The sequence below is a fragment of the Adiantum capillus-veneris genome, chromosome 11 (genome assembly GCF_014529385.1).
Source record: "Adiantum capillus-veneris isolate H3 chromosome 11, ASM1452938v2, whole genome shotgun sequence".
Classification (NCBI taxonomy): Eukaryota; Viridiplantae; Streptophyta; class Polypodiopsida; order Polypodiales; family Pteridaceae; genus Adiantum; species Adiantum capillus-veneris.
In genome coordinates, this window is record NC_140941.1 from 20,357,112 (window position 1) to 20,384,817 (window position 27,706).

Below are 27,706 nucleotides of genomic sequence, written 5' to 3' on the forward strand. Positions count from 1 at the left end.
GTGCTACTAGGCATCGGCGCAGTATTAACAAATGAACTTCATGGTGTACTTCTTGTCATGCTCACCACTGGGATATGCATGGTAGCCGTAGTGTCATTAAGATAAAGATGAGCTAGATCTGGGAAGGTAAAGCTGCCACTTGTGGGCTCAAATTATACTGAGGCTCCTGGCGAAACAACATATAGAGGATCAATGGGGCTCACTGAGGGAGTCTCCATTTGTGATAGGGTTGGTTGGTTGGCCTTTCCCGTATCCAAGAATCTCATTAGGCCTGTTGAAGGCATGTTGATCCCTGTGTTCTGTCTTTCTAACTCGACAATCCTATGGAGGACATCATAAACTTTCTGTTGTTGCTCATCTATGCTAGTAGCACCCAATGTGGATTGTAGAACATCTAACCAACCCACATGATAGGTGTGTCCTATGTACCGATCAGTTAAAGCTTCCGCTTGTAGGTCATACTCCCAATTTTCGTTTAAGAATATCTCATCTAGGCCTGGCGTGCTGGAGGTTTCCCTCAAGGTGGAAGCATTATTGTTCCCCATCGCTTTCCCCTCCGTGACTGCTACCTTGGGAGCACTCGGTTGCTCGGCTGGCATGATTGTTGTCATAGGAGCCTTTGCTTTTAGGGCTCGACTTTGTTCTAGCCTTCGTAGGTTCTCCATTTCCCTCTCCCTTGTTGCTTGCATATAGCGTTCAATCTCTTGCACTTCGGCAAGACTCCTACCATCGGGTAGTAGAACCTCAGAGGGAGATAGTCCTAAAGAATCAAGAGGTGCAGTGGATGGAACGTTCACATGCACACTCTCAAGAAGCATAGGGTCTATTTTAGGCATGAATGACGAATTTACTTCTCCACTCCCTTCATTTATTTCATTAACCGCATGTTCGGAGCGAGTAGCTCTACTAAGGGTCTCTTTTAAGCGACTAAACACGTTGGACCCGGGTCGTGGGCCCATGGCATGCATGTCTTGACTTGAACTATCAGGGTTTGGTATAGGATACCCCTCCATGACTTCGTAGTCAGAGGAAGAATCACTAGACGCGATATGAGGATCTTGGTTCGCGCTACCTTGAGTCCCGGCCGAAGGTTCAGAACTTAGGGTGGAGGAATAATGGGTGCCCGCGTAAATGGAGGCACTACCAATATGCTCGTGCTCTAACACTCGTCCAGAGCGTAGGTACATGTGACCTCCACACTCTAAACGCGTTGGTGAGTGCTCGTGAAGGCCGCTCACTTAGTTTTTTTTTTTTTTAAGGTGTTTATAACCCTAGTTTTTCGTTATTCTTGGTTATTTTTTGTAACCAAACCACAAAATATAGCATGTAATAGCTCAAGACAAGCGTTTTGGCTAAAGGAACGTGCCGTGCTTTACAGCTTCCTATTCGGCTACGTGAAGACCTGGAAATCCTAAAAATAGTCTTTATAGTCCTCGAAATGCTAAAAATAGTTTTTAAATATAAAAAGGTGTATAAACTATATTTTAAAACTGAGGACTAAGGTCTGGGTTTGAGCTTGGGCTTGGGGAATGATCCCCAGCCCGATCCTTCTTTTAAAAATATATTTTTTTTAAAGTTTTTTTTTTCTGAAAAAGTCGCCGCACACGCGCGCGCACACTTAATCTACACCTAACTTATCTACTTACAGCTAATAGAGATACTGTCACACACACTCTAACACTGTTTACACAGTACTACAGTAGCTAACAGATCTACAAAACTAACCTTACAGAACTAACATTGAACCTTACAGAACTAACATTCCATAGCTAATAACTTAATTCTAACCGTACATTGCAAAAAAATGGTAACTCCTCCTTTACAGAAAACAAAAAAGACAGTACAGTGTAACAAAAATCTTCTCCACACAACCACACACCTTCCTTCTTCACAAATCCTTCTCCACACAACCACACACCTTCCTTCTTCACAAATCCTTCAATTGAAATTGCATCACAAGAAAGAGTAAGGTGCTTAACCGAGCTTAGTGTTGGGCATTTCCCCGGTAACGGCGCCAAAAATGTGCGCTCCTTGTCGCACGGTCGAAGCAAAGGACTTGCTTAACACTATGTGCGAGCCACAGACGGCTCCAAGCACACAACTAGCTTAACTAGTAAGCTCAAAGAAAGCGATGGTGTGTCACTCACCGCTCTACGCTTGCTTCGTGGAGGATTCCTTGTCGCGAAGAAGGAGAAGCCGTCGCTTCGCCGCCGCCGTGCCGCCGTCGCAATGCTTGATCGCACTCTCTCTCTCTCTCTCTCTCTCTCTCTCTCTCTCTCTCACATACACACACACACACAAGGAGGTGAAGAAGAAGAAGATGGAGATGGAGATGGAGCAAGAGCACTCTTCTATTGCACAAATGAGAGAAAAAGTGAATTTTAGGTTTAGTTGGCTTTTATATGAGCTCACCCCATTCACACTTGGGCGTCCATGCTTAGCCAACTAATCCCTTGAATGTCCCAGTTAGAGTGCGCCTCTCATCGGCGATCACTCTTACCCTTTTCCAATTGGTCCGACAAGCCCGGTACCTAACTCTACCAAATACATAATACACGTCCGTCGTAGGTGATGGGGTGTCCGTGAGCCGTGAGGGTTAACAATTTGGAATGAATTACACAATTTTTAAATGAGGCTTCATTTGTAGGTTTTCTATTCGATTCAAACCCAAAAAAACCTTTGGAAGAGCACAATTTTTCTCTAAAATATACAAAAATAAAGACTTTGTGGTCTTTTCAACCTTTGCAGCTTCTTGAAGCTCCCTTTTGCAATGTTGAAAAGGACTGATGTAGCTCTTCATCCCTAGACAAGGATTGTTGGGATTTTCATTGAAAGAAGGGCTCATGCTACAAATTTCGCATCGAATAGGCCTTCATACATGTATCTACAAACAAGGAGAGTCCTTGAAGTGGCTATATCCACCTTTGGGAGGGACAACCTAGCTCTCAATCTACGTTTCCTTTTGTACCTAGTTCCTCATTTAGTGCCATTCAAATTTGTGGTCTTGAAATGAATGAGCAGCTTGTGCCCGTTTGGGGAAATGATCACCAAGGATGCAAAGAATACTCAATGGACTCATGGGACAATGCATTGGCATTGAGGGAGCGTGTATCGGGGGCATGACTAGATGCGTCTCATTGGCAATCATTGCCTAATAATCATGTGAATTGCTAGCTTGAACCTTTCGCTTCGTACATTGGCTATTAGTAAGCAGGGATGCATGTTTTCAACTTCGCAACTTGATTGAGCTTCCAAAAATATGGTGCACACGACTTGTTGAGTTAGCCCCTTACTGTATGTAGATACTCCCTTTTAACAATTCTAGAGGTATAAAAGTTGTGGCTGTTTTCTTGTACCTCTTGGAAGGGGAAAATAGCACCACTACCCACCCACCCCCCCCCCCCCCCCCCCCCCCCCCTCTCTCCTCGGCCGAAAAAAAAAAAAGGCCCAAGGAAGCTAGAAGGAGGAAATTGAAAACAAAGGAGCTTTGACAATGGACCATCCACTTAACCCAATAGCCATGTTCAACTGCAACGGAATTGAAAGGATAGGCAGAAGCAAAAATTCACTTCCATAATTCCTTCCATTAATGAGCACAACTTCGCATTGTTGATGATTTCTTCCAAATACTTGAGTCAAAGCGATGAGAGAGAGAGAGAGAGAGAGAGAGAGAGTGAGAGAATCCCAACACACTTACCTGTGGTATTTTCTTTAGATTGTGTAACTGGAGTGTACACCAATGCAATACCTGAATGCAAGACTCTCCCTCAAGACGATTCTGCTTGACTTGAATGGATGATGTAGCCACAATAACCCTTCGAAATGAACTACCTCCAGAGCTGATTTCATGCACCATCAACCTTTCCCATACTAGGGTGCCCTTTTTAACAATATTCTCCAACATTTTGGCAAAAGGATGACCCTACCTGAATGTGCCTGGTCATTGACACTTCGAAGGACATTATATGGTTATCCAAGGCCTAGACAATCTGCGTGACCCTCTGGGCTTGGCAAGGGATACTATTGCACCCACAATGTGCTTTAGACACAATATCTACTCATGCCCTGCATGCTTCATGATTGTTCAACTAGAGCCAACTCACTAGGTGTTGGAACATTTAAACAATTATTCAGTTTTGATATCAATGGCTCCCAACATTGGGAAAAAAAAAAGTGCTTGGTAGATTAATTCAATTAACAATCTAGATCAAAGAGGTGTTCATTAGTCTTATTGAAGATTCCTCTGGATTCAGGTTTTTCACTGGGGGTGGTTGACTGGGAGAAAATTCAGTTAACGATCTACATAAAAGGACCTGTTCAATTGTCCCATTACAAATTCCTTAACAGGTCCCATTAAAAATTCCTCGGGATTCAGGTTTTCTACGAAGTGTCGCTGATTGAGAGGGAAGTACATGTGCGAGCTGACACTCATAGGTCTTTGAGGTCTCCTACGATGTTTTAAAATTTCTCCTCTTCGTCTTCTCCTCCTCCTCAAAAGATAGGCCCACTGTTCTAAAGCCAAGACGATCAAGGTAGTACCCATGAAACGAGAGCCGATTTGTTGTAAAGCTATTGATGCAAGTGTTAGGATGCATACTAACAAGCAAAGTTGACACACATGGAGGTTGAAAGAGAAGTAAAGCAATTCTGCAATCAACAATTATCTAGAAGACCCAAATGAATAGGGATACCGAAGTCTGTTAGTTGACATGATTCCTGTCTTGCTTCTTTCAATAACTCGATTTGTTTAATTACCTACCTTACTCCTTCCAATCATATCTTTCAATAGAGAGACTCCTCTTTGTTTGTGTTTGCATGCTGAATTGCGGCCAACACTTACGCACAGCCAGGTAGCTAAATTAGTAATGGATCTGCTCTATAAAGATAAAGATATACACACATATCACTCAGGTTGAGATCGGGCTGCACATGTTCACATGCATAGATGCATACACTTCACATAGATGCATCCAAGGAAAGCCCAGATTCTTTCATGAACATTATAAACTCATGCCGGTCATCCACTTTTGACAAGCACAGACTTGAGCAAATGAATCTTGTAAACATAGAGCAGGACTCATCATATAATCCTAAAATCTTTACAAAAAGCACACACCAAGAACTATACACACCTCTCCACTCCACACCCTTAGCAGATCCAGCCATGAAATTTCACAAAACTGGCATAAAAGATAGAGAACCACTTTGCAGCACCAGGCACGAACTACTACCGCCGTGGCTCTGTTCTGGTTTTTCCCTCAAACAGCTCTCCAAGCATAGCATCCAGCTTCTCAGGACTGAACCTTACATACTTCTGGGGGTTCTTGCCACTCTCCATTAATGAACTGCACAACAATCAACTATTGAAGCCACCATTATTGACGAGGGCTAAAACAAACCAAGTGTGTCTATGGGCTCACCCAAAGTGTTTCAGAAAGGAGCGATATGCTGGCAAAAGCACTTCCGCCACAGCCAAGCGTAAAGATTCGCGGAGCTCAGCATCTGGGACAAACCATTGTGTTTGGCGCTGATACAGCTCATCAAATTGGATATTGAAAGTTTTGAATCTGCAGGTTCACAAGGAACCCCCCCCATGAGATAAAAAGTTGGCAATGCATATACGTCTCTAGAAGCTGACCTATGCATGGACACATGTACCTGCATGCTTTTTGCAAACATGTGTCTGTGTATACTAGTGTGTGTTTTATAGCACATGCACATGTCCATGCATCTATGCCGTATGCGACTTTGCTCACAAGTACCCAAAATTCCATCATATTGTTTGGGTTGTTCACGTCCAGACACACAGTTCATGGCATTATAGACAGCAAATGCATCAAGAGACATATTCCTTAGACCTTACAGACCTATGGAATTCCTAACAATAAAAGCACCAACAAGAAAAATAAGCTTGTTGTCCAAGTTTTCAGCTGCTGTGCCTTTGAGCTTTCTTAACCACAACACAACTAGCATAACTAAGCAAGAAGTTCAGCACAAATGTAGCTCACAGAATAAAATCTAGGTTTTGCAGAACCCAGAAAACCGGTATGCAATACATATTCACACACACTGACCTTTCTTTTAGCAAAGCCCTTGAAACACCAGTGCTGATACTACCATCATTGCCAAGCCCACCACTCCCAGAAGAAGTTAAACCTTGAACTGAGAGACTTTGAAGAACCTGCAAACGAGAAATTAAGTTTTTTCCTTACCTACAAAACCATGGAGGAAGAAGGAAAAACACAATGCAGCCTTAGCTTGCCAGCAGTGGAGGTATTTAAGACAGTCGATCAAGTTCACAATGCCATGGTCCACATACATAAAATGCCTCACATCACTCTCGGATATCATTCTCATGTGCAAAGCTTAAACTGTTTGCGCGTGCCCTAGTTAGAACTTACATGGTGTTTGCACAGTTCTACTCTCATAGTGGGGGTGGTGAGTATGTTGCACCCAATCATGAAAATGGGCAAGTTAAAAGACCTCTCAATCCAAGGACACATTCACCAACCCCCTAAAATAGGTGCAAATGAAACCAGTCCGTAGGGCGGTAAACTTTGGCTTTCATTCGAAACTTTACTTTAGACTTTAGGACACACAAACTTTGCAAATAAAACCTGTAACTGGAATTAACACTTCAAATGAACACGGACTGGAAGCTAGAGCGCTCCAAGCAAACGCTGACATCCTGTTGGCCCAAAAAACTGGCGCCCCTTTAATCTTATTGCAAAAACTGATCCAAACACTTTCACCTAGCTCTCACCAACAAGCTGCCCAAACCTGTCCATGGCTGTTATTGCACGTTTTTGACCCAATTTCGCCAACATAACGGCGCAAAACCCCTGTAGGTCAAAAGTACACATCAAGGACACTTACCCTTGCGGTTTGGCAACTTTCTAGTGAGCTGCAGGTCAATTTCAGCGTGCTGTAATTCCCTGTTTTGTCACTAACAGATGCCCAAATCCCTGCTTACACATCCCAAGGCTTTACCGAGGCTCCCCTGGCATTGCTTTGCAGTTTAGGTGCAAAACCCTAAACCTGCAGAAAAACACAGCAGGCTATAATTCTCTGTTTTGGATCATTTTGGGCGAGCGAGCACGCCTATGCATGTCTCAGGTGCTCCCGCACGCAATGGGACAGTTTCCCTTTGAAATGGACAGTTTTCACAAGAGAAAACTCTCCGTTTTCGCAATCCCTTGCCATGGAACTGTGCGTACCTGTGGGGCATTAGCAATTAGCTAATCCGGTTCCTGACAGAAAGCTTTTGCTTTGGCAAACGCGCATAGAACCCCCAGAACTAAACACGGTCATCTGAGGAGCCCAACTAGTGCGGCATTAAGATATGTGCAAAGGGGGGAGAGAGATGCACGAGAGCAAATCATCATGCTACATAGAGCAAGGGAGAAGACAAGCTTTCCATTAAAGCTTCATCACTTGCATCAACTACTTTCACACACTCTGTAGTCACTTAACTTACAAAAATTAGCCCCTCTCTCATTTTTGGGCGCCCCCTCTTCATGCGGATTGGGAAAGTTTCTCTCGAGCCGCTATGTGTCCAGTTTGCCTCTTTAGAGTTAATTCCTAGTACCCACCGACTTATTAAGTGGAGTGAGGGGGCCTAAACGACTTTGAGCTGAGCCTAGACACCCTTTTTCTGCTCGCATTCCAGTGCCGATCGGCCCGACCAACTCATGGCGACAAGGCCTTCCCGTCTACGGATGAAACTCTCAAACGCTGGTCGTTTCACACAGGCCATACAATATCCAACCATTGGCAACTTCAAAAAGAGGGTCCCAAAAATTAAATAAAAGTCATCACAAAGAAACCAACAACTAAGGCTAGCAATTGCCACGTCCTCGTGACAGTAATTAGCAGTTGCCCCGTTCTCATGACATACCCCCCTCTTGAAATCGCAAATGTCCTCGATTGCATGCCATCTAAACATGTCGTTGATGATCTTGTGTTGTTAGCACGCTTTTTTTTCTCGAGAAAAAGATCCTTCTATTAATTAATAAAACTGCCCATAGGGCTACAACCACCTCTACTAGAGAGGGCTACATCAACCATAAGGAGAGACTCTCCCAATGAAAAACAGCATATGTATAATGAGGGCTAAATCAAGAGATGGGAGAAGGGAAAAGCCACACAGGTGGGCGGTAGTGCCATCTGGGCTCACCCTGGACCATGGTGAAGAACGGCAGAGGGCACAAAAGTCGCAGGAACGCCTCTCTGAACTCCCGCATGAGATTGAGGCTGCCCTGAAGTCTCTCGAACTAACCCCTAAGAGTATGGATCAACTCCAGCCAAAAATCACAAACAGTCTAGCAATCGGCCCGCCAAATGAACCAGAGTGTCAGGCCATAGACGAGCTCCCAACACACCTCTCTCTCACTGCACCGCTCGGATACCGAGCGGGCTCATCGAAATCACCTTGGTTGTCATCTCTCAAGACTCGAACTCTATCTGATAGTACCCTCTCCCGAGGATCTAGACATCGATAGTCTTACCCACATCTTAGAGAAGTCGGCCCTGGAGTAAGTCCCGAACCTTGCCACGGCTCGATCGAGTGCCAATGATCTTGCAGATAATCGAGGAGGCTTGCAAGTGTTCCACCTCAGCCATCAAGCTCGCTTGCTCTTCTAGTGAAAGATCAAGTCGAAGGGTCGACTCCGCGGGGCCAAGAGAGGGGGCTTCTAAGGAGTCCCTCTGTGATGGAACATAGGCCGCCATTTTGTGTCTGCTACTGTGGAAGAAGGGGGACCAGGTGAAGACAGCTCCCTGCGAGAACTCCGGCAAGCACAGTCAGAAACCCATCACTTGTCAAAGCAGAGGTAGAAAAAGGGCTTCAGTTGGGGGGGGGGGGGGGGGGGGGGGGGGGGGGGGGGGGGGGGGGCACTGAATGAAACGATGGGAGGCGGGCGCACAGGAGGGCTGCAAAGGGGTAGCAGCGAGCACGCGGGCGGACAGGGGGGAGCAGCACAAAGGGCAGGGCAGGAGGGCAAGCTGAGCAACACGAATAGAGAGGGTAGGGGGGGGGGGGGGGGGGGGGGGGGGGCCGCGAAGCAGCAACAACAAGATCGCACTCCAAGAAGAATTGTTACTATAATTTTATCATCGCATGTTCCTGCAAGAAACATAGATATAAATGACTTAATGAGACCTTCATACTTTTGTCATTTCCATCGATGATAGAAGTGAGGATAATACATTTAACACTTGAAGAGCAATGCACACTTACGTTGCACTGAATCCATATGCACATTTGACGTGCTAGCTCCATCATTATCCCTCCTTTGAACACGTTGAGTTGGGACATACATAGGCTGTAACCCAAAGGCCTCAAGGTAAAGTTGCAATACATTTGGTGACTCAAGCAGTTCAGACTCTTCCATCCACTTTGCATCCATAGGTGGATAGTTCTTGAACTTCATCATATACCGTCTTGCAACTTGTCCCTTAACTTTTCTTTCCTCATGTGCCAAAATTGCTCAGGTACCAAGATCTCATAACAGAAGTTGATCCTCCTATGGCGTATCTTCTAGCACATCATCCACAAAGGGTCTTAGAAGACTCACGTGAAACGCATTATGAATCTTCCATGTGTCAGGCAATTTCAGTCCATAAGCAACGTCGATGATCTTATCAAGCACTTGAAAAGGCCCATAGTAACGCATACTGAGCTTAGGAAACAACCGTGCTTTGCCCTTCATCTTCTTTAACCTTGTCATTTCAAACCTCAATAGAACCCAATCACTAGGTGAAAACAGTAATTCACGACGATGACGATCAACAGCCCTTTTCAGCTTTGCATGCGTTGTTAGTGTGCAAACAAGAAGGAAAATGGGAACCTCTTTAGCCTTGCACACACCACACCGTCGAAAGAAAACACCATAAAGCTGCAGAAAACACCTATGTCGAACACCTGTAAAGTCGGGTCGGAAACAGCTCTAACCCGAACCATGATTAAAATTGCAGAAAATCGAGACCATAAAGATGAAGCTTGTGTCGTGTAGATCTCCGTAGAGTATCCATATGCTTGATTCCGATAACAAATGAGAGAGTTACAAGCTTTTGAAGATGGGAGTCTCTCAAAAAACTCCAAGAAACCAAGTCTCTATAAGAAAAAGGGGTGTGTAGAGAATTGCAACTATTAAAAAGGGGTTTTGACTCTTATCCCAAGGGATTTTCTCTCTCCTCTTAGCCGACATGATTCTTTTTGTAGGCCCCTTTTAATTGGCTCATTTTGGGTTAAAAATGGCATGTTGGTGACTTTTGGACCAAGAAAGGGATAGAGGAAGTGTCCAAAGGACCAAAATTTTGGCCAGGCACCTGGACAGGGTATGTGAACTGAAAATGGGTGCCCCTTCCTCCCCCCAAAGTCCACGAGCCCCCATATGCAAGGCAAGAGAGCACCATTTCCCTCTTTGATTCAACCTTGGGGGGTACCCACTCCCCCATTTTCCACTTGCTGCCCCCCATGTGGGATTACTCCATTGCCACTTGGCACCATCCTCCCACCTCCCCACATAAGCATACAAATTTCTTGTTTTGCTCCCCTCATCGAGCAATCTTGGCGGAAGCGTGGCAGATGACTCCGCGCACCAAATGCGATGCCGTAAAGCACGACTCGGAGCTTATCACTTCGGCTATCTCCAAAAATCCTCGACCACATCATTTCTTATTAAATCTATCAAATTGGCCCACTTGCCTTTCCTCACATGCATTCGCAACCACTTTCTAAGTAAGGGACCACCCACTTCAAATGCATGTAACTCATGACGTATGAGTCCGATCCACAAGCTATCAAGCACAACTGAAAATACTCATTGAAAACCACCTTTTGAAAGTTTGACCAACCCAAAACTCCCAAAAAATAACATAGCAGGACCAAGCCTTATACACATAAATTTTACAGGGGTACTCTGAAAGCTCAAAGCATTATGTACACCTTGTTGGGAGTGAAGGCCCCCTGTGGCCCCCTTTCTTGTATAGTGTACACATACTTATACTAAAACTCACTTATAGGTGAGTACACATTTTGGCCGGACAACTTATAAGTGTACTTAAAGAAAACAAAGAACCCTCAAAATGTAGAATCGTGGGTTTCTTACGCTGGAGCTCTCTCTCTCTCTCTTTCGATCTGCTGCGCACCCTACTTCCTGCAGTGTGTGCCCATCTCCTCCTGCTCTCACACACTCCCTGCGCTCAACAAACTGGTATCAGAGCAAGGCTACGCGCCTTGGGCGTATCTCTCGCACATAGGAAGGAGTTTCTCTCTCCTGCGCAGATTTTCTCTCTCTAGAAACAGCAGCGCAGCAGCTTTCTCTCTCTTCTCCAAGTATGGTACGTCGACTACCGTTGCTTACACACTGAAAACAGGGAATTACAGGTCCAAAACAAGTGTTTTTGGGCTGTTTTTGGCTAAAAACAGGCCATTTTCTGCATATTCAGGTGTAAAAACAACAAAAACAGGTTTACAAGTTGTCACAGAGCACATTGGGAACCCAATTTCACGTTTAGAATTGGGGTTTTCTACCACTTTGCTGAAATTAGTCAAATTAGTCAAGTAGCTTTATGTTGGTCCTTATTGTGGATGATATGCTACTTGCAGGAAAGCATAGAGCGACATTAGATGCATTGAAGAAAGAGTTGAATTCAGCCTTTTCTATGAAGGATTTGGGTGCAGCTGAAAATATTTTGGGCATGCGCATTAAGCGAGATAGAAAGAAACGATTGTTGTTTCTCTCACAGGACAAGTACATCAAGAAGGTACTTGAACGTTTTCATATGGCTGATGCTAAGCCTCTTGGTGTGCCTTTACCGCCACACACAAAGCTTAGCAAGCTTGATTGCCCAAAAGATGATGCTGCCAAACAAGTCATGAAAGGGATTCCTTATGCATCCGCCTGTGGTTCTTTGATGTATGCCATGGTTGCTACACGTCCAGACATTGCTCATGCAGTGGAAGTTGTTAGCCAGTTTATGTCCAACCCTGGAAAACCACATTGGGAGGCAGTGAAATGCATCTTTAGATATTTGAAAGGTACACAAGACATATGTATATGCTATGGTGGGAGTACACTTGCGCTGCGGGGTTATTGTGATTCGGACATGGCAGGTGATCTTGACACTAGGAAATCTACCAGTGGGTATGTCTTCACACTTGCTGGAGGTGCTATTTCTTGGTGTTCAAGGTTGCAAAAGATTGTCGCACTGAGCACTACAGAGGCTGAATATATTTCAGCCATAGAGGCTTCTAAGGAAGCCATATGGCTTGGCAGGTTGGTCAGGGATTTTGGTCTTCCTGCACATGCTCCAGTGCTTGGTTGTGATAGTCAAAGTGCTGTATGCATGGCTAAGAATGCCATGTTTCATGCTCGTACCAAACACATAGATGTGCGGTACCACTTTATACGACAAGTCTTGGATGATGGTCTTGTCTCATTGACAAAGATCAAAACACAAGACAACCCTGCAGATGTCCTCACTAAAAGTATTGCAAAGTCTCAACATGAGCATTGCATACGCTTAGTGAGAGTTGCTTAAAGGTACCACATTGGGCCTTTAAGTGGGAGGTTGTTGGGGGTAAAGGCCCCCTGTGGCCCCCTTTCTTGTATAGTGTACACATACTTATACTAAAACTCACTTATAAGTGAGTACACACATTTTTTATCAAGTGTCCGGCCAAAGTGTACTTAAATAAAACAAAGAACCCTCAAAATGTAGAATCGTGGGTTTCTTGTGCTGGAGCTCTCTCTCTCTCTCTTTCGATCTGCTGCGCACCCTACTTCCTGTAGTGTGTGCCCATCTCCTCCTGCTCTCACACACTCCCTGCGCTCAACAAACGTTGTTGGGGGTAAAGCCCCCTGTGGCCCCCTTTCTTGTATAGTGTACACATACTTATACTAAAACTCACTTATCAGTGAGTACACACATTTTTTATTAAGTGTCCGGCCACTTTGGCCGGACAACTTATAAGCGTACTTAAATAAAACAAAGAACCCTCAAAATGTAGAATCGTGGGTTTCTTACGTTGGAGCTCTCTCTCTCTCTCTCTTTCGATCTGCTGCGCACCCTACTTCCTGCAGTGTGAGCCCATCTCCTCCTGCTCTCACACACTCCCTGCGCTCAACACACCTATGTACTCGAGGCTCGTGAGCAAACTTTTTAGCATAGATCAGTAACTTTATCTTCACCCAAAAAATACCTGACATAGCTTGCCAACCACCCCTTGCCTGCTTGATCATTCATGACAAGCAGAGGTTCCTAGGGTGAACAACTACTGCATCTCATCCCTAGAACCCTCATCTACATTCTCAGATGTTTCCACACTGTCTTCCTCTATCACCTCCCATCCTTGTTGGCTTTACAATAAGTACTAATATGACCAAGTTCACCGCAATTATAACAAGTGGGAATGAATCTCCTCTACGGCTCAAAACTGCCTTGTCCACGACCAGCATTCGCATTAGGCTGGGCTTCACATGCATGAGCCATTCCTCTACCACCTCCACGACCACGACCAACTCCACTTCCAAGAACACTAAGTCATAATTCTTGCATCATGGTCATCATGTCTTGTATATTTCATTGTAACTATTCGGTATTAGTAGCCCTTTGTATAAGTTGGCCTCCAGCTTCTGTCTGATTCTCCTCCTTTTCACCACCATTATTTTGCACAGGGACGACTTTCCCATATTCATTAAGTCTTTGAGCCTTCCATTCTCTCTCTCTACAATAGCGACTGCCTCCTGGAAGGTGACGGGTCTTTTCAGCTCAACTTTGAACTCATCAACACTTTGATTAGCCCTCTGAGTGTATATCCCAGAATTTCATGCAAAACTTCATCAGGTACTTCAATGGATCTATATTGTGCCAGGAAAGATTGCTTCACACGATTGTAGTCCAAAACTACCCCTGGATTTTGTGCCTGCATCAACTCTTTATAATTGTGTAGCCAAACTTTTGCCTCATCCTGTAAACTACAATGCAGCAGCCGCAACAATATAGCTTGGTCTAGTATATTTCGCAATAAGCAATTGACTTCCAACTTTTCAATACAAGTCTGTGCATTCCCATTAGGTAATCCATGAAACTGTGGGAATTCGTCTGCCATGTTTGATTGCCACAAAAACACTTACATGTGACGTCGAAAACTCAAGGGATGTCGATGGATAGCTCCAGTACCTAATCCACCTCACACTGGGTAACCTGGTCTCCAGTGCTTGGCTTCACAAAACCTCACGACTCTCCAAAGGCTGCAATCCAATTATACGACCGCCTCAAGTGCTTTCCACAATTTGCACATACATAGGCGGTTGTCCGTATGGACCCACATCCCTTTTACATTCACTGCCTGCACAATAAACATATTTCATGAAAATGGGAGCATAAGAGCGCTTGCTCCTCGATGGCGGGCACCAAAACGATGTTAGTGTGTAAACAAGAAGGAAAATGGGAACCTCTATAGCCTTGCACACACCACACCGTCGAAAAAAAACACCATAAAGCTGCAGAAAATACGTATACCGAACACCTGTAAAGTCGAGCGGGAAACAGCTCTAACCCGAACCATGATTAAAATTGCTGAAAACCGAGACCATAAAGACGAAGCTTGTGTCGTGTAGATCTCCGTAGATTATCCATATGCTTGATTCCGATAACAAATGAGAGAGTTACAAGCTTTCGAAGATGGGATCTCTCAAAAAACTCCAAAAAACCAGGTGTGCAGAGAATTGCAGCTATTAAAAAGAGGAATTTTTTGACTCTTATCCCAAGGGATTTTCTCTCTCCTCTTAGCCGACATGATTCTCTTTATAGGCCTCTTTTACTTGGCTTATTTTGGGCCTTATTTGGGTAAAAAATGGCATGTCAATCACTTTTTGACCAAGGAAAGGGGTAGCGAAAGTGTCTAGAGGACCAAAACTTTGGCCAGGTGCCTGGGCAGGGTGTGTGAACTGAAAATGGGTGCCCCTTCCTCCCCCCAAAGTCCACGAGCCCCCATGGGCAAGGCAAGAGAACACTATTTCCTCCTTTAATTCAACCTTGGGGGGTACCCACTCCCCCCCTTATACCCCCCATTTTCCACTTTCTTCCCCCCCCCCATGTGGGATTACTCCATTGCCACTTGGGACCATCCTCCCACCTCCCCACCTAAGCATACAAACTTCCTGTTTTGCTCCCCTCACCAAGCAATCTTGGCAGATGACTCCGAGCACCAAATGCGACGCCGTAAAGCACGACTCGGAGCTTATCACTTTGGCTATCTCCAAAAATCCTGGACCACATCATTTCTAATTAAATCTATCAAATCGGCCCACTTGCCTTTCCTCGCATGCATCCACAACCACTTTCTAAGTAAGGGACCGCCCACTTCAAATGCATGTAACTCATGACGTATGAGTCCCATCCACACGCTATCAAGCACAACCGAAAATACTCATTGAAAACCACCTTTTGAAAGTTCGACCAACCCAAAACTCCAAAAATATAACTTAGCAGGACCAAGCCTTTATACATAGATTTTACAGGGGTACTCTGAAAGCTCAAAGCATTATGTACACCTATGTACTCGTCATGCGAGGATCACAATCACTGACAATCGACTGTGGCATACCATGGTACTTATACACATTGTACATGAACAACCGTGCCATCTGGTCAGATTTTATCTTCTTCCTGACAAGAATAAAATGGGTCTGCTTGTTGAACCTGCAAATAATGGTCCATATACCATCATTCCCCATTGGCGTCCTTGGAATATCAAAGATAAAATCCATAGCAATGCTTTCCCATGGCTTATCTCGAATAGGCAGTGGCTTTAATAACCCTGGTGCCTTTTGCCTGTCAAACTTGACCTTTTGGCAAATCAGCATGCTCGCACAAAGGCATCCACATCTCTCCTCAAAGTAGGCCAACAAAAGAATGTCTCGATCGCTTTCACTGCCCCATCTATACCACAATACCTTGCATACGGTGGGACATGGCTTTCTACCATAAACTTATGTCGCAATGGCCTAGTGACATAATCTACCATGCACCATCATAAACCGTCCTTGAGGAGGTAGTGTTCATGGCGTAGCCTATCTTGTAATTGTTCAAAGATCCTTGCAAAATCTTCATCAGTAGCATACTCTTCCTTCATGTCATCAAGCTCATGATGATAAGGAATTAACACAGCTGAAATTTGTGGCTTCCTTGGTAACGCATCAGCCACCACATTCTTCTTGCCTTCCACGTGCATAATTTGGAAGTGGAACATAGAAAGAATGTTTGCCCATTGCATATGCTTTTCGGATAACTTTGACTGTGTCAAGAAGTATCGCAAGGTCTGATCGTCTGTCAGGACAACAAAATCAGCACCTAATAAGTAGTGCTTCCAGCTAGAGAGCTCATGAATGACGGCCAATAGCTCTTTCTCATAGATTTGCACACTGGACCACAAATGACTTCCTAAGATCCAGTAAAACAATCACAGGATCTAAAGTCAACTTTTCCTTTAAAAGACTAAAAGTTGAAATCTCTTTTTGGGCCTATCTGAAAGTGACCTCTTTCTTTTGCAAGGCATGAAGAGGTGAAGCTATCTCTGCAAAATTCCTGATAAACCTTCTATTGTATGAGCACAATCTCAAGAAGCTTCGGACATCGTGCACAATCTTCAAGTCTAGACATGTCTTAATAGCTTCAACCTTTGCAGGGTCCATTCGGACACCATCCTTTGACACTATGTGGCCAAGAAAGTGGATCTCTTCCAAGAAGAATTCACTTTTCTTAGGATTGACAAGTAACTTTTGACTCTGCAGCTCTGCAAACACAATGGTCAAGTGACGCCTATGCTCCTCTTCATTCTTCGAATAGACTATCATGTCATCAAAGAATGTGCCAACAAACTTTTGATGTGAGCGGAAAATCCAGTCCATCATCCTATTGAACGTAGCACGAGCATTTGTAAGACCAAATGGCATCACTAATAACTCATAGAGACCAAATGTTATCCTAAACGCATTCTTGTGCACATCCTCTGGCCTGTACGAATCTGATATACCCGCTCTTAAGGTCTATCCTCCTAGCCTAGTTCTTCACCTTTTTGCTCTTTAGTGCTCCTACTGCAGAAGAACTAGGCTGAATCAGCCCCTTCTCTAAAAGCTCCTCAAACTAGCCCATAATCTCTTTCTGTTGAGCCGCACTAACCCTGGGCTACACCCTAGCACCAAATCTATCACATGGTCCTCGGGCATCTACGACGGCAATTGTGACAGTAATGAATCAGAAAAACAGTCATTAAACTCTGGCAAAAATGCTGACCTTTCTTTATCTAACACAAATAAATTTGACTGACAATTATCTGAAAAATCACGTGCAAAAATCAAGTGCGTAGAAAGATGATTCTTAATTATAGAAGTGGTAGCCGAAGCAGATACAATAGGGACAGACTCCCCTTTGAGCTTTGCATCCACAACATGAGTTTTGCCCCTATGCTGAAGGGTGATCTTTTTGTCGAAGACATTCAGCACGTTCGGAAAATCCACAAAATTCCCAACAACGCATCGCACCCTTCCAATGGAATGATAAAGAACTCTTATGTGTCCACATACGACTGAATATACAGACGCAGCTTTCCAATGATAGGAGTAACACACTCTGAGTGGCCAGGACAAGCCAACCCTGCCTCTCCCGTGTACCCCATCTTTTCATCTCTGATGCCCAGTTTCATAGCTAACTCTGATGAGATAAAGTTCGTTTTGGCACCTAGATCAAAGAAAATAAGTGTCGTCTAGTCTCTGACTTTTTACCCGATATGCTCTGCATAACTCGCTGGCATCCGTGCTTGGCCTGTCACACACCATGTCTGACACTAAACCTGCCGTGGGTTTGGACTTCTTTCCTTTCTTGTCCTCTTTACCATCTAAGTCAGCTGGTCTTTTCCTTTGTGGACAATCTGTAGCAAAGTGACCAGGCTACTTGCATATAAAGCATTTATTCTCAGCTATCAAGACCTTTTCCTCGAGCGACTTACGCGCACAAAAGGCTTCCTTTTCTGTTTCTTTGCCTACGCTCCAGAAGTCCCGGCTGAGTCCTTGTCCTTGTTGACCTGTTCTGACCCCTATGACGCTTCAGGAGCCGTTTTCACAAAGGGCTTCTTTGCTGAATTTTTCTTTTGCTGCCCCCCTTTCACGTTGCCCGGAAACCCATTGTCCTCTCCCTTCAACAAGGCAAGACCAGTGTTGGCAACTTCCATAAGCTAAGTGAGGGTAGCCACTCCGTTCTTTGTACATTAATCTTGAAGCCCTTTAGGCAGCCCATAACAATACTTCTCAATCTGTTGTGTCACTGGCAGGTTACTGAGAGCAAAGCTTTACAAAACCTCCGATTGTACTCATGTAGGCTCTTGCAAGTAGCCGCAGCCCTTGGTGCCAATCCGTCATGATATCAGCTTCAAATTCATTTGATAGCCATGCAGATGCAAACATTTGCTTGAAGTATATCCATGTGGCGGGTGTCTATCCTTGCATCAACAGTGTCGTCCACCATGTAAGCGCATTGCCTCTCAAGAAAGTAGCAACTTTCCTGACCTTAGAGGCCTCTGTAAAATCCCCCCCTCCTGCGTAAGTTGTATCAAACTACTGGAGGAAAGTAAGAGTGTTTGCCATATCCTCAAAGCCGTTGAAAGTGTCAAACTTTAAAGTTGAACCACCTTTGTAGGCTTTTGGCTTTTCCACTGCCCCCAAATTGTCATAGGGAATTGTCTGCAACATGGACATTGTACTAGTAATCATCGGCGTTCCTTGGCCATTGACATTTTGCGTCATTGATATGTGGCTGCTGTCTAGAAAAACCAGTCATGCCAAAATTTCCCTATGGCACCCCAAACTAGCCCTGGTTGCACTGAAAGCCTTGTTGCATGCCGATATTACCATACATGAGGTTTGGCATCATGCCTTGCATACCCCCAAACATTTCCTGGAATATATTGTTGGTTTCCAAGCGCATAACCAACCATACTTTGGAACACAGATCCACCCCTGAAATACCGACGACGTACCGTGGGTGGTGGAAAATTTCAAGCATTGCTTTGAAACTAGCTCCTTGTCCATTTAGAGCAACATGCGGGCTCTAAAAGGTGGCAGACTGAACTAGCATAACCTGAGGAATCGGGGTCCTAACCACCTGTTCATGGATGGAAGGAACATGTCTTAAAGCCCTTGAATCCGCAACGTGTGAGTGCTCCCTATCCTGTTGGGACGCATGAAGGGCCTGGGCTTGAGCCTCAATGGGCTCTACTTGCTGTGTGAGTTGCCTTGTCTACTGTGGCACTGGTGGCACTTGCAAAAACTCCATAAACCTTGGGTTTTGCACCAATCGAGTGAAAACATTCGCAGCGGCAACCAACTGAGTCCTGAATCCATCATCTTCAAGGTGCCAGTCTTAAAGCCCTGCACTGGTGAAGCATTCACATCAACAAAAGGTGCAGATAGGCGTGGCCATGAACTCTCGACCACCATAGGTATTGGTTGCCTATCCTGCGAAGAGGAACCCTCTTCCATGATGCCTTTCCCTTTCCCACGTTCCTGTACTTTGTCTTCACCAAAAACCAACTGAGACTCACTTCTTGAGGAAAAAGTGATTCTGTCCCGGCGACGGATCCATGAAACCGGAAGAGGGGGGGCGAGGGAGAGCAGCAAAGGGAGGAGGGTGAGATGGAGAGGTAGAGGACGAAGAAGGAGGGGGGGGGGGAGAGGGGTAAAACTCGGGGGGAGGAGGGGCTGTCGAGGGTGAGGCTGAGGTAGAGGCTAGAGCAAGGACCTCGTCCTGCTGAAGAGGGTCGAATCGGTTTCCCGTGGGAACCCACTGCTGTTGGGCAGGAGCCTGGGGACCACTCTAAGTGCTAGGCTGGCGCGGAGGCCCCTGCCGACATCGACCACTAACTTGCTGTCGGCCCTCCTCCGCTTGAGCCCCAGGCTCGGAAGCTGGCACTGCCTGCGTACTCTGTGACTCTGACTGCTGCTGCTGGCAGCCATGGAGCTGGGCCTGTGGTGTAGGTCGGGGTCTCCTCTGTGGAAAGGCCTTCGCAAGATGGCCCACCTGCCGACAAATGAAACGCTGATTCGGGAGGCCCGAATACTCCACGCTTTGTCAGAACCAACCCCCACTCACCCGAGGAAGTAGAATGACCTTCAGGAGAGTGTGGGTGTCCCTAACCAGAACACATACTGAGGGGATGCCGGCCGCCTTGGCAGCTACCGAGGCTACCGTGCGAGGTGTCTCCAAAACAGTCCCAATCTCTGAGCCTATCCTCCACAGAAGTGGTAGGTACTCCCTCCTCAAACCAGGAAAGCAGATGGAGATGGGAAGGTCTGTTTCCTCTACCAGAACATTTGTAGCTGGGTCAAAACCATGCCTCCACTGTCGAAAGTGGGCTCGAACTGCTCGGATGGCCAAGGGGCTCATCGCGATGACCTTGGACACCATCTCGAAAGTCTCGAACTCTATCTAATAGTAGCCGCATCCGAGGAACCGAACATCCAAGATCTTGCCCACCTCTACGAGAAGGCAGGCCTAGAGAAGATCACGCAGCTCTCCTCTGCTGGATCTGGTGCCGTGAATCTTGCAGATGACGGAAGTCGCATGAAGGCGTTCCACCTCTACGGCTAGGCTCAACGAATGGTGGGCTCAGCGGGGTCGGGCGAGGGGACTTCATTGGAGTCCCTCTATGATGGAGCTTGAGCCTCCATCTGTTTTGCTGCTATGAGGAAAAGGCGGAGAAGCATCGGCAAACGGAAAACCTCCTGCTAAACCGAGCACGTCGAGGGTGCTGACGAGGCCAGTCAAGCACGATTGGAGAGGTGAAGGATTAGGGGCAGTGTGCAAGCGGGCGGGGCAGCGACGGGGAGAGGCCGCGCAGGCGGACAGGTGGACGGGTAGCGGCAAGGCAACGGGCAGGACAGGGGGCGTTAGGGGAGCAGGGGGCGGAAGGCAGCACGGGGCGATGGCGAGCGCGGGGGGGGGAGGGGCGCAATGGCGAGTAGGGGGCGGGGGGGTAGAACAGCAACAGCGAGCTCATAGACGGGTCCGAACACTTTCACCTAACTCTCACCAAGCTGCCCAAACCTGTCCATGGCTATAATTGCACGTTTGTGACCCAATTTCGCCAACATAACGGCGCAAAACCCCTACAGGTCAAAAGTACACATCGAGGATACTTTCCCTTGCGGTTTGGAAGCTTTCCAGTGAGTTGCAGGTCAATTTCAACGTGCTGTAATTCCCTATTTTGTAATTGTCAGATGCCCAAAGCTCTGTTTACGCATGCCAAGGCTTTCCCGAGGCTCCCCTGGCAGTTTAGGTGCAAAACCCTAAACCTGCAGAAAAACACAGCAAGCTGTAATTCTCTGTTTTGGATCGGTTTGGGCAGAGCGAGCATGCCTACGCGTGTCTCAGGTGCTCTCGCATGCAATGGGACAGTTCCCCTTTGAAACGAACGAGTTTTCACATGAGAAAACTCTCCATCTTCGCGATCCCTCGCGATGGAATTGTGCGTACCTGTGGGGGATTAGCAATTAGCTAATCCGGTTCCTGTACAAAAGGCTCTTGCCTTGGCAAACGTGCATAGAACCCCCAGAACTGTACATGGTCATTTGAGGAGCCCAACTAGTGGGGTATTACCATATGTGCAAAGGGGAGAGAGAGATGCACGAGAGCAAATCCTCGCACTACATAGAGCAAGGGAGAAGGCAAGCTTTCCATTAAAGCTTCATCACCTGCACCAACTACTCACACACCCTCTGTAGTCACTTAACTTACAAAAATCAGCCCCTCTCATTTTTGGGCACCCCCTCTTCATGCAGATTGGGAAAGCTGCTCTGGAGCCGCCATGTGTCCAATTTGCCTCTTTAGAGTTAATTCCTAGTACCCAGCGACTTTTAAGTGAAGCAAGGGGTCTAAATAACTTTAAGTTGAGCCTAGACACCCTTTTACTGCTCGGATTCCAGTGCCGGTCGGCCCGACCAACTCGTGGCGACACGGCCTTGCCGTCTACGGGTGAAACTCTCGGCCGTCGGCCGTTTCACAATGGCCATACAATGTCCGGCCATTAAAGAGGGTCCCAAAAATTAAATTAAAATCATCGAAAAGAAACCAACAACTAAGGTTAGCAGTTGCCAGGTCCTCGTGACAGTAACTAGCAATCGCCACATCCTTGTGACAGCAAACATGCATACTCTCCAATCCAGGTATAAACTTCAGGTAAGCCACAGCAAGCAGCAAGACATCCATTATTTGTACTGGCAAGGTCTGAGCAGACAATGCAAAAGTATGAAGAAAGGCTTTCAATTCAGAAGGGAACAATGCTTTTTTTGCCACAGTAAAAGGCATAGAAAGAAACTTTGATGTAATGTACAATAAATGCATTGTAGCAATAAGCATAAGAACATTGCCTAAACATTATCCTCACGTCTGCAGCTCTCCACGACACCAATCTTTACACGGAACATTTTCACTCGAATAGAAAGCACACAAAGTCCTTTTGCAATTCTAGTTGAATACTAAATACCTGCCTGCCATCCCATTTGTGAGCCCATGCAAGAGAGATGATGAGAGGTAGGGATCCTATTATATGAAGGTTAAATTGTAGAGCAAGGTTTACGCATAGGCTAGAAAATCTTCCTATTTAAGGAGGCTTGAAACCCTTCATTTTGCTGAAGTATTGCCTGCAGAAAAGCCTCGTTGTTGCTAAATATTTAGCAGGCTAAGTTTTCCCCAACTCTGGGTGTTGTAAGTATTTTGTAATGGACTCCTTAACCTTAAGACTCTCCCTTCATATAGGCATTCACACTATCAATACCAATTGTTACCTTTGTCCATGCAACACGCTTGTAATTCTGTGCATGCTGTTGCACAATCCGCCGATGTCGTTGTACCCAATCCTCTCCCAGCACATCTTTTGCCTCAGATCTACACCAGTTATTAGCTGAATAAGAATGTAAATGCAGTAGGTTCCTGAACAGGATTTCTTTGAGCGTGTAAAAACGATAGCCACACATATATGCTGCTAGAACAGAGAGTAATCGCACAACAGCATGTGACCAGCCAATGTGGAACTAACCTGCGGACGGACTTGACCATGTAGTGAATATTATTCATCAGGAAAACATGTGCAAGGGCAGGATCACGATAAAGTTTTGATTTCCCATCCAGATTAGTTTGCAACGCTGACATGATCTTCATGGTAGCAGCAGCCAACTGTGAGTTCGCCGGCTCAACTGCCTCATCTTCACCAAAAAGCTGTCTCAGGGTAACTTGGTAGCTGCAACTTTCAAAAACGTTAAAACAGTACAGATTACCCCCTTACTGGGGATGAATGCACATGTGTGCTACAAACACAAAACAGCTGCTCATCTGCTAAAACATACAAGCAAGCAATCCTTTGCTGAAATGTATACTCACTCGAACAAGAACTTGACATAATTGATAACATAGCTAGTTAATGGGTGCACAGTGCCATCCTGTACAGGCGTTTTTGTGACATCCTTTTCCACCGCCTCTGAAAAATCACTGAAGGTTTCTTCAGCTGTTTGGGCTAATCTTTGAGTCAGACCAGAAACTGCCTCGCGGATAGGTGCTGATGGTTTTCCTCCAAAGATAGCCTCGACCTAGGAAGAAAAAGAAGAAAACTTCTTTTCACATACACAACCACAGGAACACCTGAAATTTTACAGCAGAAGCTACAAGATAGATCTATCCTGGCCTCAACACCCAGAACATTTCAAAGCATGCAAATTCTTCACGATGCCCAAGATCTATCAAGCATACCTCAGGAAAAAGTTCTCGCATCGTCTCATACATATCAAGCAGCACAAAAAGCTTCTCAGGGGACCTTTTACTCTTGGCGATACCCTCCCCAAAACTCAACAGCATAGTGACGCTATTGCTGGTAACCTCAGCAAAGCATGTCTCCCTGTGAGGTTCCAGCTCATGAAACACTTGATCACAAAGCTTTCGCTCCCCGGAAAACAAAAGCTTGACCTGAACCAAAACACAGCCCAAACCAGGGAAAAAAATGCCATAAAAAAGAGAATTCAGAGGGAGGAGAAAGAAAAAATTGTAAAACACTTGCTACAGACAAAATGGGTCTATGACACAAACTATTCATGATGGTCTTTGCTATGTGCATGCATGTGCACGTGTGTGTCTTTTGATTGGGTGTTACAAATGACAGTGTAATTCAGAGGGAGGAGAAACAAAAAATTGTAAAACACTTGCTACAGACAAAATGGGTCTATGACACAAACTATTCATGATGGTCTTTGCTATGTGCATGCATGTACACGTGTGTGTCTTTTGATTGGGTGTTACAAATGACAGTGTACAACGAACAAGGTACAAGAAATTCATTGTTATGGGAGGCACATGATCTATCAAAAAATAGAAGTTTTTTTTTCTCAGCATAAGAGCAATACAGCTATTCGCATGAAATGAATCCAGTTGGTGATCTTCCCCTCCAAAACATCCCACTGCATCTTATATACATCTTCACGACTAAGCTTTTCAACTCCTAGTTTCCGTAGAGTCTGCTCCAGGATAACTGCCCTAACATCTCTGCATTTTGAACAAGAAAAAATAACGAAGAAAGCCTCTGATCCATCTAGAATGACAAAATTAACACTCTCGGATTGCTGATGCACACATGCATGATCAGAGCCTAGAAAGCAAAAACAAGAAACACCATTTGCATAAAGGTTTTTTACTTTGTGTGTTCACCGGTAAATAAAAAGCTAATTGCCGCAATGTAGGAAAGAGAAAACAGACGAGCCTATCAACAAACATGGATGAGCAAGTAGCATAGACAGTTGGAGAGAGGCAAATTAGTTTGTTACCATACCAAAGATGGGAACGACCAAAGAGATCAGAGATAATACCCTCCTTGCTACCGCCTGTCACTCAAGGTACTGAAGCTTTGAACTTCCGCAGTAGACTTGCCTGGAAAGGCTGACATAGTATATGGGTTTCTTAAGCCCAGGAGGTCATGGACAGCATAAACAGTGATTTTCAGCTTGTAAAACCAGAACCTCAGCACTTAGATAATGGAGAAAGGAGACAGAATAATTAGGAGATAGAGAAACTGAGAGATAGATAAGGGGCTGAGAGAGATGGAGAGGCATAGTTCCTCCCCTACACAGTATTGGCCCTGAACAGGTGCCCCTTTCAGAAATTTTTTTAATTATGTAAATTCTCAGGAGTACAAAGCTTATGAGAGATGGCGCCCTGCTTGTGTGAGAGCAGACTGAGAGAGGGAATGTGCCAAAAGATCAGAAGAAGACTTTCGATTGGCTAAATCAGCCCGTCAAATAGAGATGTGTGTGTGTGTGTGTGTGTGTGTGTACCCTGCATCTCTAGAATTATGACAGAAACTCAATATGCAGATATTTGTATTGATGCATGCTCATGTGTGTGTGTGTGTGTGTGTGTGTGTGTGTGTGTGTGTGTGTGTGTGTGTGTAGCATATGTATGAGTTCTATGGGAGATGTACATATCTCTAAGGTCTCTGTAAATAGATAAATTGACAAAATACCAAAAAAAGTCTTGCTTTAGTTTTCGGTCGTGGTCCGGTTGATGCATGTCAGAGTTCCCATGCGTCTTCAAGCGTCGTAAAGCCATGGAAAGTGTTTCGGAGAGTGCTTCTGAAATCAAAAGTTGTTTGTATGAAGATTTCGAAGAGGCCCGAGAAGCCTGGAATGGTCAGGCACCTGCCCTTGAGGTTTGAATTCCACTACAAGACCTAATGGATCCGGTAGCGCAATATGCCATGAATGCGGTCATCTTGTTTTTCCCTGGCAAAATGTCCGTTGCGCAGGATGTCGGACAGTGGGTTGATTTCCTGCACAAACTTCAGGCTGTCTGAGGAGTCTATTTTGGTGCTCGGGGTTTCTATGAGGTACTACTGGCAGATACTGAGGCTAGAAACCTTCTGCTAGAGATGTCTCCCTTTTTTTTGGCACGCAAATGACTCATGTTCTGCCTTGGGCACTCACGAAGGACTATCAAAGTCTTATTCGTCACAAATGTCCTGTGTGGGTAGAAATTGTTGATTTTCCTCGCACGTGGAGGCATTTTCGTCCTTTGTTGGATCCTCAACTTGGCAAGGTGATTTGCCCTCCGAAATTGGACGCGAAAACTAACAGGTTTTGCATTCCGTGGGATACGGATAAGCATACCCCGGATGGAATTATGGTGGATTCAGGGGATCCTTCGGTGGGCAAGCGCCCTTTTAAACTCAAATGGGGCAAGATTGCTAACTCCTTTTTCGTTGCGGTAAATTCGGTCACATGCAATCTGAATGTCCTGAACCTGTTTTGCAGCCTCCTCTTTCGGCTGTTCCTTCCTCTACCCCTACCCCTATAGGCAAATCTGTTGGTGAAGCTAAATCGAACGGAGTCCCTACTATAAAGGTGACTTCCAATGCAGATAAAGGGAAAAACAAAAATTCGCCGTCTGCGGATGTTGGGAATGTAAATGTAGGGAAAGGAAAAAATGTTGCGTCAACTAATGTTGGCTCGTGAGTCATACTGTCACAAAGTGGTGATGTGGCTGCACAGTATACACACACTACCCTTTGGTGCGAGAAAGACCATCGGTGAAATGTTGACGTGGCTGCAGCACGCGGACAGTTTGCTGACGTGGCAGCCCTAACCATTTGCTGGCGTGGCAGCCCGCGAATTGCTGCGCAATTTACGGAAGCTGACATGGCAGTGCAGGCAGCTTTTGGCAATGCTTTATTTCCCACGCAGGACAGCCAGAGAGAGCTTCTCCCCTAAAATAGAGCTTTGCTTTATTTTCAAAGCTTTTGAGTTTACCAACCTTTGGGGCTCTGCTTTTGGCATCCCTTGTACTCTAAATATGTGAGCAGGCCTCTCACAACTTAGAGCATTTGGATGCAGAGTGTGAGTGTGAGCCTACCCGCACTCTTGTACTTTGAACTCAGATTCATACCAAAAGAAATACCGAAAGGGGCGCCAGTCTTTGGGGCCAATACCTCTAGGCACGGAACTCCGTCGGGCCAGTGTCGAATCAATTGAACTGTGAACTATTTTTAAAGTGGTTATTTGTGCTGTCGCGGTAGATTCTTGACTTGGAGTGTCCAAGTCTGTTACAGTGGTATCAAAGCAAGGCCGATTTCTCTTCTACAGGAAATCCGATCCCTGATTTTTTTCCACGGCGCCTATGGCTTCAGGCATGGATCAATCGACTCCCTCTGCATCCAAAGATGCGGGAAGAGATCACGATGAAGATTCAAGCGAGGAGTATGGCCCGCCTCGGCCTACTCAGGCGGAGCGTCAAGAGATGGAGCGCCGACAATTGATCGGCAATGCAACAAAGATGATGCTTAATTTTTGCCAAGGACCCAAAAATGGCAAAATAAATGAGCAAGACCTCTTTAGAGGAGGTGCACATGCAGTGGCAGAAAACCACACCACCACCCCCAAAACCCGCTCTCAAGAAACCTCCTACTCCCAAGAAGTATACAGAGAAGCAATTAGAAGAGGTGGTTGATGCACGAATTGCTCAGCTTTTTGACGCGCAAAACAAAGCTGAAAAGCACGGCAAAAAGCAGAAGAAAGGCGCTGACTTCCCAGGCTGTTTGGGTCGTCAGACGACATTTGAAAAGGCAAAGAAACAAAAGAAGCGTGTTCTATTCGAAGCAGTACCTACTTCT

The 27,706-nt window shown here is 45.5% G+C and overlaps 1 protein-coding gene across 1 annotated transcript in view; it reads right to left on the reverse strand.

Moving 5' to 3' along the window:
- Positions 1–4,969: 4,969 nt before the first annotated feature.
- The window catches only part of LOC147446964 (exocyst complex component EXO70A1-like), a 139,804-nt gene continuing 117,067 nt past the window's right edge, over positions 4,970–27,706 (reverse strand). The window contains exons 5-12 of the mRNA XM_086522879.1: positions 24,453–24,591; positions 23,806–24,018; positions 23,440–23,645; positions 23,099–23,299; positions 22,848–22,947; positions 6,075–6,181; positions 5,421–5,567; positions 4,970–5,345 (exon numbers count right to left, since the gene is read on the reverse strand). Coding sequence (XP_086379005.1) covers positions 5,228–5,345; positions 5,421–5,567; positions 6,075–6,181; positions 22,848–22,947; positions 23,099–23,299; positions 23,440–23,645; positions 23,806–24,018; positions 24,453–24,591 — 1,231 coding nt within the window. The 3' untranslated portion in view covers positions 4,970–5,227. The remainder of the gene's footprint in view (positions 5,346–5,420; positions 5,568–6,074; positions 6,182–22,847; positions 22,948–23,098; positions 23,300–23,439; positions 23,646–23,805; positions 24,019–24,452; positions 24,592–27,706) is intronic.